The 18,313-nt window shown below is 39.1% G+C and overlaps 1 protein-coding gene across 1 annotated transcript; it reads left to right on the forward strand.

Moving 5' to 3' along the window:
- The first annotated feature begins 16,404 nt into the window (after window positions 1-16,404).
- On the forward strand, window positions 16,405-17,343 carry LOC100759355 (olfactory receptor 2L13). The gene has a single exon (XM_027413375.2). It carries the CDS (start codon window positions 16,405-16,407, stop codon window positions 17,341-17,343), a length of 939 nt encoding a protein of 312 aa, XP_027269176.1.
- The last annotated feature ends 970 nt before the right edge of the window (window positions 17,344-18,313 follow it).

Genomic DNA, 18,313 nt, shown 5'->3' on the forward strand with positions numbered 1-18,313 from the left:
TTTGTTAAGCATTTCCTTAAGTGTTCTATTAGATCTCTCAACCACTGCTTGTCCTGTAGGATTGTGTGGTATACAGGTGACATGCCTTATGTTATAATATTTGAAAAATTGTTCTAATTTTGTGGAGACTATGCTGGAGCATTGTCAGTTTTTATTTGTGCAGGTAGACTCATAACTGCCATCACCTCTAGCAGTGTGTAATAACATAATCAGCTTTTTCAGAGTTAAGAGCAGTAGCCCATTGGAACGCTGAGAATGTGTTTATAGTATGATGCACATATTTCAAATTACCAAATTCTGCAAAGTGAAGACATCCATTTGCCAAACTTCATTTTTCTGAATGCCCTTAGGATTACAGCCTGCTGGCAATGGAGTTTGATTATAAAAGGAATAAGTAGGACAGTTTCTCACTATCTCCTTGGCTTGTTGCCAAGTGATGGAGAAGTCCTTTTTCAAACCTTTGCTATTTACATGATGTTTCTTATGAAATTCTGAGGCTTTTAGCACACTTCCAATTAATAAATGATCAATCTCATCATTTCCTTGTGCTAGTAGGCCTGGCAGACCCGTATGGGATCTGATGTGTAATGTATATAGGATTACTTCTGTTTCTGATAGTTTCCTGTAATTGTAAAAACAATGAGCTTAATTCTGTATTATTAGGAACAAATTGTGCAGTCTCAATGTGTAACACGACTCTCTTTGCATATTGAGAATCAGTAACAATATTAAAAGATTCTGTAAAATCCATAAGTACCATGAGAATTGCATATAATTCTGCCTTCTGTACAGATGTATACTGACTTTGAACTACTTTACTTACCGCACCTGCTTTATAATCAGCCCTACCTGATTTGTTGGCATCAGTGTAAAAGGTAAGAACTCCAGAAATGGGAGTTTGTCTTACAATACGTGGAAGAATCCAGACTGTCTGTTTTGATAAATTTAATTCTGTCAGTTTTGGGATAGTTGTTGCTAATTGTTCCCAAAAAGTCAGTAAGAGCTATTTGCCAATATTCATTATCCTGCCACAAGGAGGAAATTTCCTCATTAGTTAAAGGTACTATAATTTCTGCTGGATCTTTTCCGGTCAGTTGACAAAGTCTTAATTTGCCCTTTAAAATCAAATCAGAAATCTTTTCTATATGTCTTTAACTTTTTATTCTGTTTATGTGGCAGAAATATCCATTCCAATATAGTGTCTTCCCTCTGCATCAGAATTCCAGAAGGGTATTCTCTGAATGGCAAGATAACCAGAATACAGTCTAAATTAAGGTTTATCTGATCTACATGCACATCCAATATTCTGTTTTCCACCCATTGTAACTCTTTTTCTGCCTCAGCAGATAATATTCTTGGACTGTTCAGGTCCTTATCACCTTTAACGGCCATCTTTAAATGCTTTAAGTCATGTCCTTCTACAACAATAATCATCTGTAATTGAGAAATTTCCCCTAATAATTTCTGTAGAGAATTAAGAGTCTGATAACGATGTCTCCTAATTTGTACCTTTTGAGGTCTGATTCTTTTTAAGTCTATCTTGTAACTTAAATAGTTAATAGAATCTCCTCTTTGTATCTTTTCTGGGGCAATCTGTAATCCTCAACGATTCAGAACTTCCTTCACCATTTCACATATACATTCCAAAATTTCCTTATTATAATCTGATAAAAGAATGTCATCCATATAATGGTAAACAAGAGATTGTGAAAATATCTTATGAATTATTTCCAAAGTTATTTACTTCTGGACTTTATAAATTAAATTTATAAAAACAGACAGTCTGGATTCTTCCACGTATTGTAAGACAAACTCCCATTTCTGGAGTTCTTACCTTTTACACTGATGCCAAATTATTGCTGTACAAAGTGCTGACACAAAGTAGGACTATTTAGCATTCCTTGTGGCAAAACTCTCCACTGATATCTCCTAACTGGCTGTGAATTATTAAGAGTTGGTACAGTAAATGCAATTTTTTCTCTATCATTTTCCTGTAACGGTATTGTGAAAAAACAGTCTTTAAGATCAATGACTATGATAGGCCATCCTTTAGGTATTAAGGAAGGTAATGGCATTCCAGGTTGCAGAGAGCCCATTGGTTGAATTACCTTATTTATGGCTTTCAGGTCTTTCAGCATTCTCCACTTACCTGACTTCTTTTTGATAACAAATACAGGAGAATTCCAAGGACTGGTAGATTCCTCTATATGTCCAGTATCTAGCTGTTCCTGTACTAACTTTTCTAAAGCTTCTAGCTTCTCAGAGGTCATAGGCCATTGTCCTACCCAAACAGGTTCATCTGTAAGCCACTTCAATGGCAGAGCCTTTGGCTCCTCATTGGCTCCATCATTTGTACCTAGTTTCTGTACAGCATGTCTGGTTGGTAACCATTTTCCATAGCATCTTACCAGATCTTTTCTACTATCTAATATTGTACATAATTTGTATCTGACACTGGAGGAATATTAATCTGAGTATTCATTCCATTGCTGTAAGAGTTCACAACCCCAGAGATTTTTAGCTATATCTGCCACATATGGTTTCAGTATCCCTTTTTGTCCTTCTGGTCCAATGTATATCTCTGAGTTAACACTCTGTCGAACTCTAGAAAGAGAACCAATTCTTAAAAATTGTACATTTGCCTCGCAAAGAGGACATTTCTGAGGCCGAGACTTTTGGGTAATAATAGTTACATCCGCCCCAGTGTCTACTAAGCCAGTAATAACTTTATTATTAATTTTCACTTTCAACTGAGGCCTTTTATCATTAATAGAAGCTTGCCAAAATATGCATTTCTCATTTTGTCCAGTCACATTTGATTCTTCATCACTATTCAAACTGCCATCTAGAGCAGTATCATTTTTCAAAATAGGCAAAGAACAAAATATTCATCCTGTGAGAGATTGTCTCCCACTGCTACTGGGAATGACCCGACCTTTCTCGATGTGGGGGACTTCTTGAGTCCCCCCCTTGGGGTTTCCTTGCATATCCCTAGTTGATCTACATTCATTGGTCCAGTGTCTGCCCTTACCACATCTTCTACACAATCCAGAAGGCAGTGGCCTTCTGTATGAGGCATTGTTAGAATTCGTTTGTCTACAATTTCTCTTAGTATGTCCCATTTTACCACAGTTTAAACATCTAGGTTCCTGGCGCCTTCGTGGTCTCCAGGGGAAGGTTCTTCCTACCCAAGGTTCTGGTTCATAGTAGTAGTAACCTCTAGCCTCTTAGTACCTATGTTGACCTCTGTAAGGTGTTTCTTCTTCCCAAACCCTTGCATCTTCACCTCTAGAATTCTTAATTTCCTGTTGCTTTTTTAACCCTTTTGAAATGGCTTCTCCTACCCAAGCTCTAGTGTGTTGCACATGATAGTTAATGTTGGCTGCATACAAAACCCATTCTTTTAGCGGAGCTGATCTGATCTTTAAAGGCAAAAGTATTCTTTTGCATATTGGGTTTGTATTTTCATAAACTATTGTATATATAATTGATTGTCTTGTTTCTGGATCTGTTACCTGTAATTCTACTGCCCTAGTTAACCTTTGTAAGAAGTCCTGGAACTGTTCTGTAGGTCCTTGTTCTATTCTGGTATAAGCTTCTAGGCATTCTCCTGGCTCATGAACCTTATCCTAGGCATTTAATGCTGCTTTCCTGCATAGAGACAGTATATCATCATCATATTCAGCCTGAACCTGTGGGTCAGCATAAATGCCCTCACCAAGAATCTTATCTAGAGGAGCTTCAAAACCTTCCTTTATGCCCTGATGCTCAAGAAGCTTCGCCATTTCCCTCACCAATGCCTTCCACTGGATTTGGCATGAATTCTCAAGTACAGCTGCTACCAATTCTTCCCAATCTGTGGGTGTCACCCTGTTAAAGCTTGAATGTAATAGCTGTTTTACATATGGGCTATGGAGACCATATGAGACAACTGATTCTTTAATATTCTTAAGATCCTTCAGTTGTATAGGTTGCCATTCATAAGCCATCCGTCCATGAGGGTGTTTCTTAATAGCTGGCTTTTCTACCATGGTAGCTGGGTACACTAATGGTGTACAAGGAACAACCTTAGAGGAATAGTCATGATACCTGGGTGGATTGGAGTTGCCTCGGATTGGAGTGATTCTGCTTCTGAGGTATCCCAATGATCTTCAAGCCTAGTAATGATATCCTTATGAAAAGTTTCAGTCTCCTTAATTATAAAAGATTCCAAGCATGTTAGTGAATCTGTAAATTGCTCTAACTGCTCCTCTACACGTTTTTCTAGGTCTTTAATACAGTCATCCTTAGGCAGCATCTGGATGGTATGGAAACTGCCTTCTAGGTATTGGAGTCTAGATTCGAGGTCATGATTTGCTGATTTTGAGTCCTCAGCAATTGACCGTATGGACCCATGTAATCTGTCAGTCCTGTACTGTAAAGTATCTTCCAAACATTCAAATCTAGACTCAAATTTGTGATCTGCTACCTGGGATGTTTCAATAATTGATTGAATGGTATTGTCCAATTCTTCAACCCTATCCTGGGTATTTTGCACCTTTGCATCTAGTTTCTGGGTAACATTGCCTATCTGAGTTTCTAGCTGGCTACAGATATTCTTTAGCTCGTCATGGTCTTCTGACAGCCTAGCCTCTAAGGCCGCAGACATGCAGGGTCTCTCTGTATTTATCTTATCATAAATACACTGCATCTCATCTTGGGTAACAGACAGCTCTGTCTATAGTGTATTGGACACAGAGCCAAGCTTATCATCCAATTTCTGTTCCACTTGCTGCACAATTGTGGTCTAACCTAATCTGTTCTCCAAAACCTCATTGCGTAAAACTGTTATTTCCTGTAAGTAGGTGGTGAGGTTATCCTTATCCCTATTCCTGAGTCCTCTGGCTAGTAATATTATTTGTACCAGGAAGCTAACTGCCATTATGGCATATAGGCCAGTAATTGGCAAATTAGCATCCTCCTCAAACATTGAATTCACGTAATAAGCAAAAATATTACCAATTTTAGCAAATGATAAATATTCTGCCATAATTTTACCTGATTTCTACTCCAGATGCAGTAACTATCTTTGACCAGCGGATGGCACAGGCTCTCAATTAGTCCGCGGCGTTTGGCAGTGGTTGGTGGCAGCTGTGAAAAGAGGTCACAAAAGCGGCTGTGCTTATCTTAGAGAGTATACGGCCCTGCGGCCACCATCACTGAATTAAGGCACGGCTTTAAGGCCACTGCATGGACCCTGCTGAAAGCCGAGACCTACTCCAGAGGCCTACTTAGTTCAAGGGCTGGAGGCCTCCGGGAGCTGGTAGGCCGCAGTCAGAGCTGGTCCCGAGTGCACAGTGGTAAAACCGTAGGAGGTCTGTGTGAGTCTCAAAGCTGGGTGGACAGGTTCTGAGTAGCTCAGCGGCAGCAAGTCAGCTGGGAGCCGGGAGCACCTGTGGAGAGAGGGAGCTTTCCTTGGCCTAGGCTGCAGGCCCGGTGGAACCTGCATGCTGTCCCAAATGGGGTGTAGGTTTCCAATATCCCACTTCTGACACCAGATAAAGAGGGAAATTACCAATACGGAGCCAAGTAGAAATATAAGGGAAATATTTATTTCCTTATATAAGTATATAATAGAAATATAAGTAGAAATATTTAATAGGGAAAAGCCTTACTTATAGAGAGACCTAGCCAGCCGGCGTGGCAGCAGTCTGTACAACAAGCTGAAAACGTGAAACTGAAAGTGAAACCCAGCCACCTGAAACTCTAACTCTGTCACCCTGACCACGCCCTCGCAGGCATGGTTGGGCAGACCTGTAGCCAGCCCCTAAGCAGGTGTGTCTACAGGTTCCCCTACACTGGTTGAGCTCACAGAATGTTTGACTGTAGAAAAGCCTAAAGGTTTAACATGGCACAGGAATTTCAGGTCTGGAACTCTCATCAGGCCACACAGACATACAGGCTGTCAATTGTTGTCATTGAGAAGCAGAGAGCAGTTTGTTGAGGGCAAAGTAATATCTTTGTCACACTGTAACAAGCCAGGCTACTAAAACCAAAAGGCTTTCCTTTGGAAAGGGCCAATTGTAATTGCCTGAGTAACACATATTTATGCAACATGCAACAGCATTCAAGCAACATACACCTCAGTAGAACACACATTTCTGTCCTGAAGATCAAGGTGTTATAAAATAGATCCCTTCTAAAATGGCTAAAAGACACTTAAGAAAGTGGTCAGCATCCTTAGCCACCAGGTAAATGCAAATCAAAGCAACTCTGAGATACCATCTTGCTCCTATCAGAATGGCTAAAATCAAAAACATCAATGATAGTTTATGCTGGAGAGGATGTGGAGAAAGGGGAACACTCCTCAATTCGTACAGCCACTTTGGAAATCAGTATGGAGATTCCTCAGGAAAATGGAAATCAGTCTACCACAAGTTCCAACAATTGCACTCTTAGCCATATACCCAAAAGATACCCATTCATACAAGGACATCTGTTCAACTATATTCATAGCAGCATTATTTGTAATAGCCAGAACCTGGAAGCAACCTAGATGACCCTCAACAGAAGAATGGTTAGAGAAAATGTGGTACATTTACACAATGGAGTACTACTCAGCAGGAAAAAAATGGAATCTTGAAATTCACAGGCAAATGGATGGAACTAGAAGAAACCACCCTGAGTGAGGTAACCCAGTCACAAAAAGACAAACATGCTATGTACTCACTCATATATGGATTTTAGACATAGAGCAAAGGATTACCAGCCTATAATCCACACCACCAGAGAAGCTAGGAAACAAGGAGGACCCTAAGAGAGACATATATGGTCCCCAGAGAAGGTGAAAGGGACAAGATCTCCTGAGCTATTTGAGAACACAGGGGGAGGGGAGAGGAGTTAGGAGAAAGAGAAGGGGAGAAGATGAGGGGAGAAGAAGACATAAGAGAGCAGGAAGATTGAGTCAGGGAAGAATGGAGAAGAGCAAGAAAAGAGATCCCATAATAGAGGGGGCCATTATAGGTTTAAAGAGAAATCTGGCACTAGGGAAATGTCCAGAGATCTACAACGATGACTCCAACTAAGAATCTAAGCAACAGTGCAGAGGCTACCTTAAATGCCCTTCCCCAATAATGAGATTGATGACTACCTTATATGCCATCCTAGAACCTTCATCCAGTAGCTGATGGAAGCAGAAGCAGATACCCACAGCTAAACACTGAGCCAAATTACTGGAATCCAGTTGTAGAGAGGGAAGAGTGATGAGCAAACAGGTCAAGACCAGGCTGGAGAAACCCACAGAAACAGTTGACCTGAACAAGAGGGAGCTAATGGACCTCAGACTGATAGCTGGGAAACCAGCAAAGGACTGATCCAGACCCCCTGAATATGGATATTAATTAGGAGGCCCAGGCAATCTATGGGGCCTCTGGAGGGGTTGGTGGAGGGTAGGAGAGGAGGGAGGGAGAGGGAAGTGGGATTGACTTGTAAAACAAGCTTGTTTGTAATTTAAATAAAAAATTTTAAAAAAAAGCAAATTAAGACAGTGGTACTAACAGCCAATCTCCAGTTTGGATGGGATAAACTACATGTAAATTGCAACTCAATCACACCCTGCTAGTCAATGTTGATTTATGTTTCTCTTTTTCTTCTAGCTTTTCTTGATTATCTACATACTACAAATATACCATCAGGATTATTTCTCTGTTGTGTTATGCTATGTTTATGCCTTGCCTCTAAGCACTCTTGAAGGAATGACCTCATTAAAAGACACAGGCAAAATTATCCACAAAAAATAGATTCCTATGTTCAATGAAACAGTGAAGTTTATGGGGACATAATGTTTTATTTAGACTGAGTCCTCACAGCTTACATTGGAGCTAAACTAGAAAGCCTTGGAAATTAATGTTGTCTATTCTCTGTGTGCCTCATGTTGCAGTTTGACAAATAAAGTAATAGTTATAAGATTTGTGTGGGCACCAGGTGGCTCACGCCTTTGATCCCATCACTCTGGAGGCAGAGGCGGGCAGATCTCTGTGAGTTCGAGACCAGCCTGATCTACAAAAGCTAGTTCCAGGACAGTCTCCAAAGCCATGGAGAAACCCTGTCTCAAAAAACCAAAAGAAAAAAATTTGCATGGGCATCCCATAATTCTAGTACTTGCAATGCTGAAGCAGGAGATTGTCACAAGTTGAGTCCAGCCTGGGCTACATAGTGAGTACTAGATCATCTTGAGATACCTGACTGAAAACAGGAACAAATCTTGCAAGGTGTTAATAATTAAGAGATGTTTAAAATCTTACTTGAAATTCTAAAATGCTGAGAAAAGTTTGGTCATTACTATTATGACTAAATCAAAGGCATTATCAGAATGCTGCATTCATTTGTATATTTATTTTGTGATGATACGATGCTCAGACTCCTCTGTTTCACCATATGGAATGATGATGGTGCATTCATTCCCCCCCCCAAAAAATCACTTCTGCATGCCCCATGACTATCAAAAGATGGCTGCTTTCTCTCCCAGAAACCACATTTCAAATACTTCAAGGTGACTGGATGTCTTCCACATTTTTTTTTCTAGTTGCATCCAAATGATCCATTGCCAAGCTCTGGCTGATCTGAAGGGGTTGCTGGAATTGAGTCATCTTCCATCATATATATATATATATATATATATATATATATATGTATGTATGTATGTATGTATGTATGTATGTATGTATGTATTGTTAAGACCATAAGCAAGTGCTCAGCATCCTGAGTGAGGATGCTCCTTATACTGCCAAACCTGTAGGATAAAGCATGCTTTGTAGGGTAAATCAGGTTTGGCCTGATGTAGTGAGTAGTGAGGGCAGGAGGGAGGACCTGTGGAAATGCAGGGGCATTCACCATGCGCTGGAATATGCTGTGTTAAACCCCAGTCCAGGATTGGCCAGTAAATGAACTCATATAAGCACCTCATCTACAGCCCAAGTGTGATTTCTTAAGATAATTGGCTGCTTCTGAATGGAGCAGAGTCGTCTTTGTAGAAAGCACGAAGCCCTATGGGAGATTTGAAGAGAGATTTCAAACGTACACTTGGAGAATGAAAAGCTTTGAAACCTTTAGAATTATTAGGGTAGACAGTTTCTGTGGAAGTAACCAAATTGTGGGAAAGATAGAAATAGATCAGATTGTGTAAATACAATTCACTGGAAATAGTAACAAATTATAGGAAAGTTCATGATTTTTTTTTTAAATTAAGAGGAAGTGATAAGATGCATTTGCACATTCAGCGTTCTATTCCAGAAAGAAGTGTTGACCTTTTAAGGTCTAAATATGTGGAGAATCTGGAGGTAGGAAATTCATCAGTATAATATAGTATCTTTACCTTCTATGTTATGCAAAATGAGAATATATGGTTTGAATACAACAGACTAGAATGCTTTCAGATTGAAGGCTCCCCAAGTTTACACACAAATGCAAGTGTTCAGAGAAGTAAGCAATTATAATAGGTGCTGATAGCTGTTCTCCTACCAGATATTTACTGAGTTTTTCCTTACTATTTTATTAGTATTAATTATGCTCACAAATGTACAACAATTTGTAATAATGACATATATATATATATAGTATACTACATCAATTTTAAAACTAATTTATGATATTCTTATAAATCATCTGTACTTTCTGAAATTGATTAAATGCCATTATTTCAATTAGATAAATGCAAATCTCAATAAAATTATTTGAGATAACTGAGAAGAAATATGTACATGTGAAGTATAAAATATTTACTTTGTTTTAATGTTAGAAAGGTGAGATGCAATGCTGTTATATTAACTTACGGACAAAGTCTGAGAGTAAACAGAACTATAAAGGCAAAACGGTTAATGAAACTGTTATTATTCCAGTCAAAAACTGCTACACTTAAAAGTAATAATTTACAGATTCTTGATGAACAGTCACAGTGAAGATCTTGGTTGCCATGGTGATACGGTGTAGCTCATCTGGACCTTTGAAAAACTCTGGTGTTCATATGATGATGTTATTTTGATGTTGCCCTTAACTTTGGGTTCCTTTGCTTTGTCCATACTCCTTACTACCAATCTGATCTTTAGTACACTTGAGATTGTTCACAGACTGTGTAGCCACATTTCTGCTAATGCTACTTTAGAGGAGTATTTACCATTTAGAGTTTAGAGTGGCAACAGCCAGACCTATCTCCTGGCAGATGTACTTCAAACACTGTGGCCCCTCTATCTTTTCCATCTTAAAGTAACATCATTATAGTGTGCTGTCAAGGTAGAGATTTTAATCTTTCAATGCTAAAAAAATTACTAAAATGTGGCTTGCATTGGAGGTATATTATAATAGTAAGTTTGAGGAGTAAGAAACTTGGTACCTTTTAGTAAAGTTATCTCTGCAAGAGAGTGCTTAAGGCATAGTGCTTGAGAGGGTAGGAACTTGTTTGTCACTTTGTGGAAATTATAACTTTTTATCCTCTCTCTGATTGGGGTCCAATATGTTTTACAATGATGGTTAATTACCACAGTGTTTGCTATTAATTTTTGTTAATAAAATTTGTTACTGTCTCTTTTATAAAAATAGGCAGAGTTGGGGCTGGAGAGATGGCTCCCAGGTTAAGAGCACTGACTGCTCTTCCAGAGGTCCTGAGTTCAATTCCCAGCAACCACATGGTGGCTCACAAGCATCCGTTATGAGATCTGGTGCCCTCTTCTGGTGTGCAGATATACATGGAAGCAGAATGTTGTATACATAATAAATAAATAAAATCTTTAAAAAAAGTAGGCAGAGTTTTAGAACAGAATGCCTCTTCTTTATAAAGATACCCAGTACTCCAAAAGATTATAGAAGCATATAAGTTACAGTAAAACTGTTGTTAATATGATCATAAGAACTATGATTATAAATAAGTTGGTTTATTTGCAATAAGATTGGGAAAACAGACTCCATTTTTTCTTTTTTTTAATTTAAATTAGAAACAAGCTTGTTTACATATCAATCCCAGTTCCCTCTCCCTCCACTCCTCCCCTGCCCCCCTACTAACCCCCTATACCATTCCCTTTTTGCTCCTCAGGGAGGGTGAGGCCTTCCATGGGGGTTCTTAAAATTCTGTCATTATTTGGAGCAGGCCCTAGGCCCTCCCCCATGTGTCTAGGCTGAGAGAGTATCCCTCTATGTGGAATGGGATCTCAAAGTCCATTCGTATACTGATCCGCTACCAGAGGCCCCATAGATTGCCCAGGCCTCCTAATTTATAGCCACGTTCAGGAGGTCTGGATCAGTCCTGTGATGGTTTCCCAGCTGTCATTCTGGGGTCCATGACCTCCCCCTTGTTCAGGTCAGCTGTTTCTGTGGGTTTCTCCAGCCTGGTCTTGAACCTTTGCTCATCACTCCTCCATCTCTGCAACTGGATTCCAGAGTTCACCACATTGTTTAGCTGTGGGTGTCTTCTTCTGCTTCCATCAGCTATTGGATGAAGGCTCTAGGATGGCATATAAGGTAGACATCAATCTCATTATTGGGAAGGGCATTTAAGGTAGCCTTTCAACTATTGCTTAGATTGTTAGTTGGGATCAACCTTGTAGATCTCTGGACATTTCCCTAGTGCCAACTTTCTCTTTAAGCCTATAATGACTCCCACTATTATGGTATCTCTTTTCTTGCTCTTCTCTATTCTTCCCCTGACTTGATCTTTTTGCTCTCTCATGTCCTCCTCTCCCCTTCTCTTTTACCCTTCTCTTTCTCCTAACTCCCTCTCCCCTCCCCCATGCTCCCAAATAGCTTAGAAGATCTTAACAGACTCCATTTTTTCAATAAACAATTTGCTTGAAAAAATAAAGATAAAGAAACAGAAAACTTTAGTATGTAGCAAAAATTAAGAAATTAAGAGAACATGAATTTGAAAGAGAGCAGGAGGACTATATAAGAGAATTTGGAAGGGGGAAAAGGGGTGGGGGGAAATGACAGTCTAAAAAACAACCAAAATTCCTTAAAATATTTAGCAAGATAGTTTTTTGTGAATTTGAGTTTATGATATATTGTGCATACCCTGAAAACAGCACAAATACTTAGAGAGAATATTTTGGAAAAACATGGTTAGAGAGTTAACTGATCTATATAATTATCTTATAATGAAAAATCTTAAGCTTGATGATATAGAATAAAATAAAAAAGTGCTTTAATGAAATTTTATGTCCTTAATGAAGAATTTTAAACTTTTTCCTCATAACCTTCTGTCTTTTTATACTAAAGAATGTTATTTCAGAAATTAACATGTAAAACTTACTAGTATAACAATAAATATATACCTATTGCTAGGAGAATGAAAAATCAAATGGAAGCTCTAATATAATCTCTCCCCCCTCTTTTTCTATTTTTTATTGAAAAGACCTTATACAATTGATCACACTTTCCCCTCTGCACTCCCTCCCTGATGCTTCTCACATTCTACTACCCCAACTTCATTTTCTCTCTCCCAAATAATAAATAAATAACAACCCCCCCAAATCAAAACAAACAAAATTTAAGTATTTTGGTAGTCCCCTCCCTCCCATTGAATTCCCCCAGAGACTTGGGGTAGACCAAACCATCCAGAGTACACCAGAGTCTTAGACTCTCCTGTACCCACCAGGAGAGATGAGTTCCAGACCTTCTCCAGCCCACCCCGTCCCCCCTCCTTGGAGTCTCCTGACCCAAGGACCACAGATATTAGACCCATGGTGCTCATCATATCCCCCAGAGACATTAGGCAGACCAAACCATCCAGAGTCTGCCACCGTTGGAGTCCAGGAAAGAATAGAAGAGAGCAAGAAAATATAAATTTAATAGAGGTTGCCATTATAGGTTTACAGAGAAATCTGGCACTAGGGAAATGTTCAGAAATCCACTAGGATGAACCCAACTAAGAATCTAAGCAATAGTGGAGAGGCTACCTTAAATTCCCTTCCCCTAATTCACCCTATATATATTCCCCTATATATATCCCCTATAATCACCAATGAGATTGATGATTACCTTAAATGTCATCCTAAAGCCTTTGTCCAGTAGCTAATGGAAGCAGAAGCAGAGATGCACAGCTAAGCGCACTGAGCCAAACTCCTGGAATCCAGTTATAGAGAGGGATGAGTGATGAGCAAAGGGGTCAAGACCATGTTGGGGAAACCCACAGAAACAGCTGACCTGAGCAAGTGGGAGCTCATGGACCCCAGTCAGACATCTGGGGAACCAGCATAGCACCAAAACAAGTCTCCTGAAAGTCAGGAGGTCTGGGCAGTCTATGGGGCCTCTGGCAGTGGAACCAGTATTTATTCCTAGTGTACAAATGGACTTTGGGGGCCCATTCCCCATTGAGGAATACTCTCTCAGGCTAGATACAGAGGGGAGGGTCAAGATCCTACTCCAAATGATATGACAGACTTTGATGATCCCCCACGGAAGGCCTCATCCTCCCTGGGGAGTGAATGGAGGGGGGGATGGGGAGATCAGTAGGGAGTATGGGAGAATGGGAGGGAGAGGGAACTGGGATTGATATGTAAAATAAGATTTTTTCTATATTAAATAAAAATTTACAAAAAAAGCCAAACCAAAAAAAAAAAACCCTAAAACTGTATCTGTTTATATGTCTACATAGTAATAATGGTAATGCTTTAACATTGTCAGCATCTTGAGGTAAAGTCTGTTGTCATAATTTGGTCTTTTCTCCATGTATATTTCAGTGTTATATATGGACCATGTATGCATGGTAAGATACTAAGAGGGTGATTGGTGTATGTGGACTTTCTAGGCAATGTAATGGGTACCACTTGGCAGAGAAGTATTCCATAAAAGACAATAATATGCATCTATATGCATTTATTAGTTCTTCACTAGTAACATTAAAGGGGTTCACCTAATTGGTAAAAGATTACACCCTATCACTCCATGAATAATGCTTATTGAGCACAATCTCATTCAATAACAAACTCTCATATACTTGTATAATGACACCCAGTGCAGAGATAAACATCTTAAACACCATAAGTGTTCATTAATCCACTTACTGTGGATTGAGTAGGACAGTAAGATTATAAGTCTTCTCATTTCTGCTTCTGCATAGACACTCCACATGCAAGCAGCATACATCCCCCTTGCTAGTTCCTGGTACATCTTTCAAACTGTAGAAAATTTAAAGATTAGGCCACAATATTTCATTTGTTTTAAAATTTGAGCCAATTGTATTTTTAAGCAGCGGTGGATCTGTCAGCCTGTATAACCCTAAGTCTGAATATCCACTTTACAACAAGACTATGGCTAAAGTAGCATTTCTGTCTAGATTAATGTTCCAGCATATCCATTTGCACCCCTTTGGGGCCCAACTTTTAAAAATGAGGAGCATTAATATCTACTGACTACCATCCCTTACAAGTTGCAAGTTGTATTCTAGAATAATACAGTCACCCTCCTTAGTGTTTTCTCAGGCATCCTGCAAATCCAGGAGTGGTGGTTGCCATGTATTTGTTTCTGTAAGTCCAGAACTGAGCTACCTCTGAGCAGCTGCATCAGGAGAAATAGCCAAGGCTTTGTCTCTGTAGATTTAGACATGAGGGATCAATTAGAGGAAAAGGAGGAACATCTAAGGTTTGCTGATTCAAGGCTGTGTATATAAAATAAAACATTTGTTATCCTGTCTTTCACTAATATAGTCTATGGGAAATAAGTACAAAATATCTCTTGTGTTTCATTTAAAAATAATTAGTAAGACATGACGTTTTATCTGAGCAATGAACTTATACATATTTCAGGAGGGTTCGTGATGTTCTCTAGGTTTCATTATGAATAAGATAATAGTAGATAATTCTTGAAAGTTTGTTTCCTGATATTTTGGTGGAAGAAGGGATTCTTGTGTTAAGAAGCAGATTTTCACCCTTCAAATGGGGCTGCTTCACAGAGAGAAGGGCTTGTGGGGTACTTGGCAGGGGATGTGAACAAACAGGGGAGCTGAAGACTTCTGAAGATCCATGGAGTCCAAAGGGAGTGGATTTATTGTAAAGGTACTCTTTTCTCACAAGTACAAACACTAGTATAAGATCCTTGTATAAGCTGAGTCCAGAAGATGTTACAGAGCACAGTTGGTTTGGGTTAGAATAACTAGGGGAGATTTTGGAGGTATTGTTTTCATATATATATATGTACAGATATAGGTATATGTATATACACACATGTGCATATACACATACATATATGCACCAAACAATTATTAATGTTATTCTTGTTTTAATTCATTTATTTTAAATATAGTAATACTTTTGTTGTATTTTTTCTCAGTTGAATAAGTCTAAAGTATGCAAGTAAAAGATATGTGACACAAACAATAAAGCAAGACATTACTTTGTTATTTGGGCTGCTGAGAAGGCTCATCAAGTGAAGATACTTGCCTCTAACCTGATGATCTGACTCTCCCAATGGTATTCTATCTTCCATACAGGTACCATGGCATGCAGATACCCCACAAATACACATAAATAAATGAATAAAATGTAACAATATTTAAAATATTTGTGAGCAGAAAGTCAAGAATTTACTACTGCAATTTTCTTCCCCAATGAACAGGTTTTGAAGGGAGTCTCACTCCTGCCAACAGAGTACAAAAAACCAGAAATTTAGAATAAGAGGAGAAAGCAATGCGTGTAAGTAACATTTATACTCTGTGGACATATTTGTACATTATTTGCAATTGTAAAATATAACAAAATACACATCAGGCAATGTGTGTCATTTGTTGTGTTTATTGCATAAACACTTTCCTTGTGAGTGTGTATTCAATTGACATCTGTAAAATTTATACAAACAAAAGCATCCCTTATGGAAATGAGTGCACACAAATAGCATCTTACTATAAGTGTGGATCTGAGCACACAGAAAACATTCTAGTTCCAGAACAGTGAATTGGGAGTGGGGAGCATTTTCAGCAAAGGCAAAGTTTCAATAGAGAATTTGAGAATTTGATCTACACCAAGGAACAGGTCCATGGATTCTGTCTATAGTGTGGTCAGTCATGAGAAGAAGGCCAGGAAGCAAGTGATGCAAAAGTTGGAAGCTTTCTTAGTTTTGTGAGGTGGGTTAATCATCTTCATTTATAGCCTTGCTTGGAGTTATCTAGGAGAAAGTGTTTGAACTATGTTACTCATGTTACCAGTCTTGATTTTAAAATGACCATACAAGTATCTGAATTGAGAACTTGGCCAGAGGCAAGAGGGAAGAAACATTCAGCTCAGATTTCAAAATAAGTTCAACTGAAGGACGTTATTGCCGGAATAACAATTCAATGCAAGCGTTCTTTACTAGCCAGTTCCTCTTTATTCTCTTGTTCTATTTCATAAGATAGGTGTATTTTGCTTTTAGGTTCCCTTTCTAAGAAAGATAAAGCAATCAATTTTCATGGAGAAATGGAATCAGAGCTCAAGTGATTTCACTTTGTTAGGGTTGTTTCCACAAAACCAGACAGGCCTTCTGCTTTTGCTGCTCATCATCTTTGTCTTCTCTCTGGCCTTGGTTGGAAACTCAACAATGATCCACCTCATTCGGGTGGATCCCAGGCTGCACACCCCCATGTACTTTCTCCTCAGTCAGCTCTCTCTCATGGACCTGATGGATGTCTCTACCATTGTTCCTAAAATGGCGTTCAACTTCCTCTCTGGCCAGAAAAACATTACCTTACTGAGCTGTGGAGTTCAAGCCTTTTTCTTTATGACCATGGCAGGTTCTGAGGGCTTGCTTCTGGCCTCCATGGCCTATGACCGTTTTGTGGCCATCTGCCACCCTCTTCATTATCCTGTTCGCATGAGCAAAATGATGTGTCTGAAGATGATCATAGGATCCTGGACACTGGGCGCCATCAACTCTTTAGCACATACGGTCTATGCCCTTCACATTCCTTATTGCCATTCTAGGTCCATCAACCATTTCTTCTGTGATGTCCCAGCCATGTTGCCCCTGGCCTGTATGGACACTTGGGTTTATGAGTACATGGTGTTTGTGAGCACAACCCTGTTTCTCCCACTTCCTTTCCTTGGTATCACAGCTTCCTATGGACGGGTCCTCTTTTCTGTCTTCCATATGCGCTCAAAAGAGGGAAAGAAAAAGGCCTTCACCACGTGTTCAACTCACTTAACTGTGGTGACATTTTACTATGTACCTTTTGCTTATACTTATCTTCGGCCCAGGAGTCTCCGTACACCCACAGAAGATAAGATTCTGGCTGTCTTCTACACTATCCTCACTCCCATGCTCAACCCCATCATCTACAGCCTGAGGAATAAGGAAGTCCTGGGGGCCATGACAAGAGTCTTTGGGATGTTCTCTTTCATGAAAACTTGATCTTTTCCTCACTGCTCCTCCTTCACTTCTGGAGTGGTGCTGTGTACTGGTAATGTTATGTGTGCCACACACATGTCATAACTTTCTGGTGATTCATTAGTAGTTAAGATTAAACAATATGCTCATCATTGCATGCTGGTATAATTATTCACATGTTTAATTCACATTACAGTCAATGATTTTGTTGGGGGAGAAGAAAGGGTTTATTTCAGCTTACATTTTCAGGCAACAGTCCATCATGGAGGGAAGTCAGGGTAAGAACTCAAACAAGGCAGGAACCTGGAGGCAGGAGCTGATGCAGAGGCCTACAGTCAATGATTTTAATGACAGATATTATGCAGTACGTTACTATACTACTGTAACCTGAGATACATTTTGAGTGTACTGTAATATGGATATGACTTGTCCTGATCATAACATGTTGTTTCTACAAAATTAACATGAATTAACTGCTTTGTTAAAGTATTTTGCCTTCAGTCTATTCATTATTAAAAGCCAATATATTGAATATTTACAACACATTGAAGTTTGGACTTTACTCATTCAAGTAACCACTATTCACATATTCACCAGTGTCTCCTATGTCAGAAAATAGAGCAATCTCAGAGTCTTGAAATATTTTAAGAACATCCAATTTCACTACAACAAAGTACTTCCTCATCCCAGGCATAAGGTTTGTTATAAAAAAGACAATGGTTATTAAATGCTGTTGTGAGTGGAAGTATGGGGAACTATTATACACAGTCCATTGAAATGTAAATTAATTACTATCCTTTAGAAAGAGTATGTTTAGTTTAAAACATAAAATACAGATATTAAAGGATTTGTCAACTCCCCCTATTGGGCCAAATTGGAATACAATAAAGTTGAGAATACACAAGGATAACCCCAGATAAAACTCTGATCAATAGTGGAGAGGGAGACTGAACTGGCCTTTCCCTGTAATCAGCTTGAGTCTACCATAATTGTC

Source organism: Cricetulus griseus, chromosome 4, assembly GCF_003668045.3.
Source record: "Cricetulus griseus strain 17A/GY chromosome 4, alternate assembly CriGri-PICRH-1.0, whole genome shotgun sequence".
Lineage (NCBI taxonomy): Eukaryota > Metazoa > Chordata > Mammalia > Rodentia > Cricetidae > Cricetulus > Cricetulus griseus.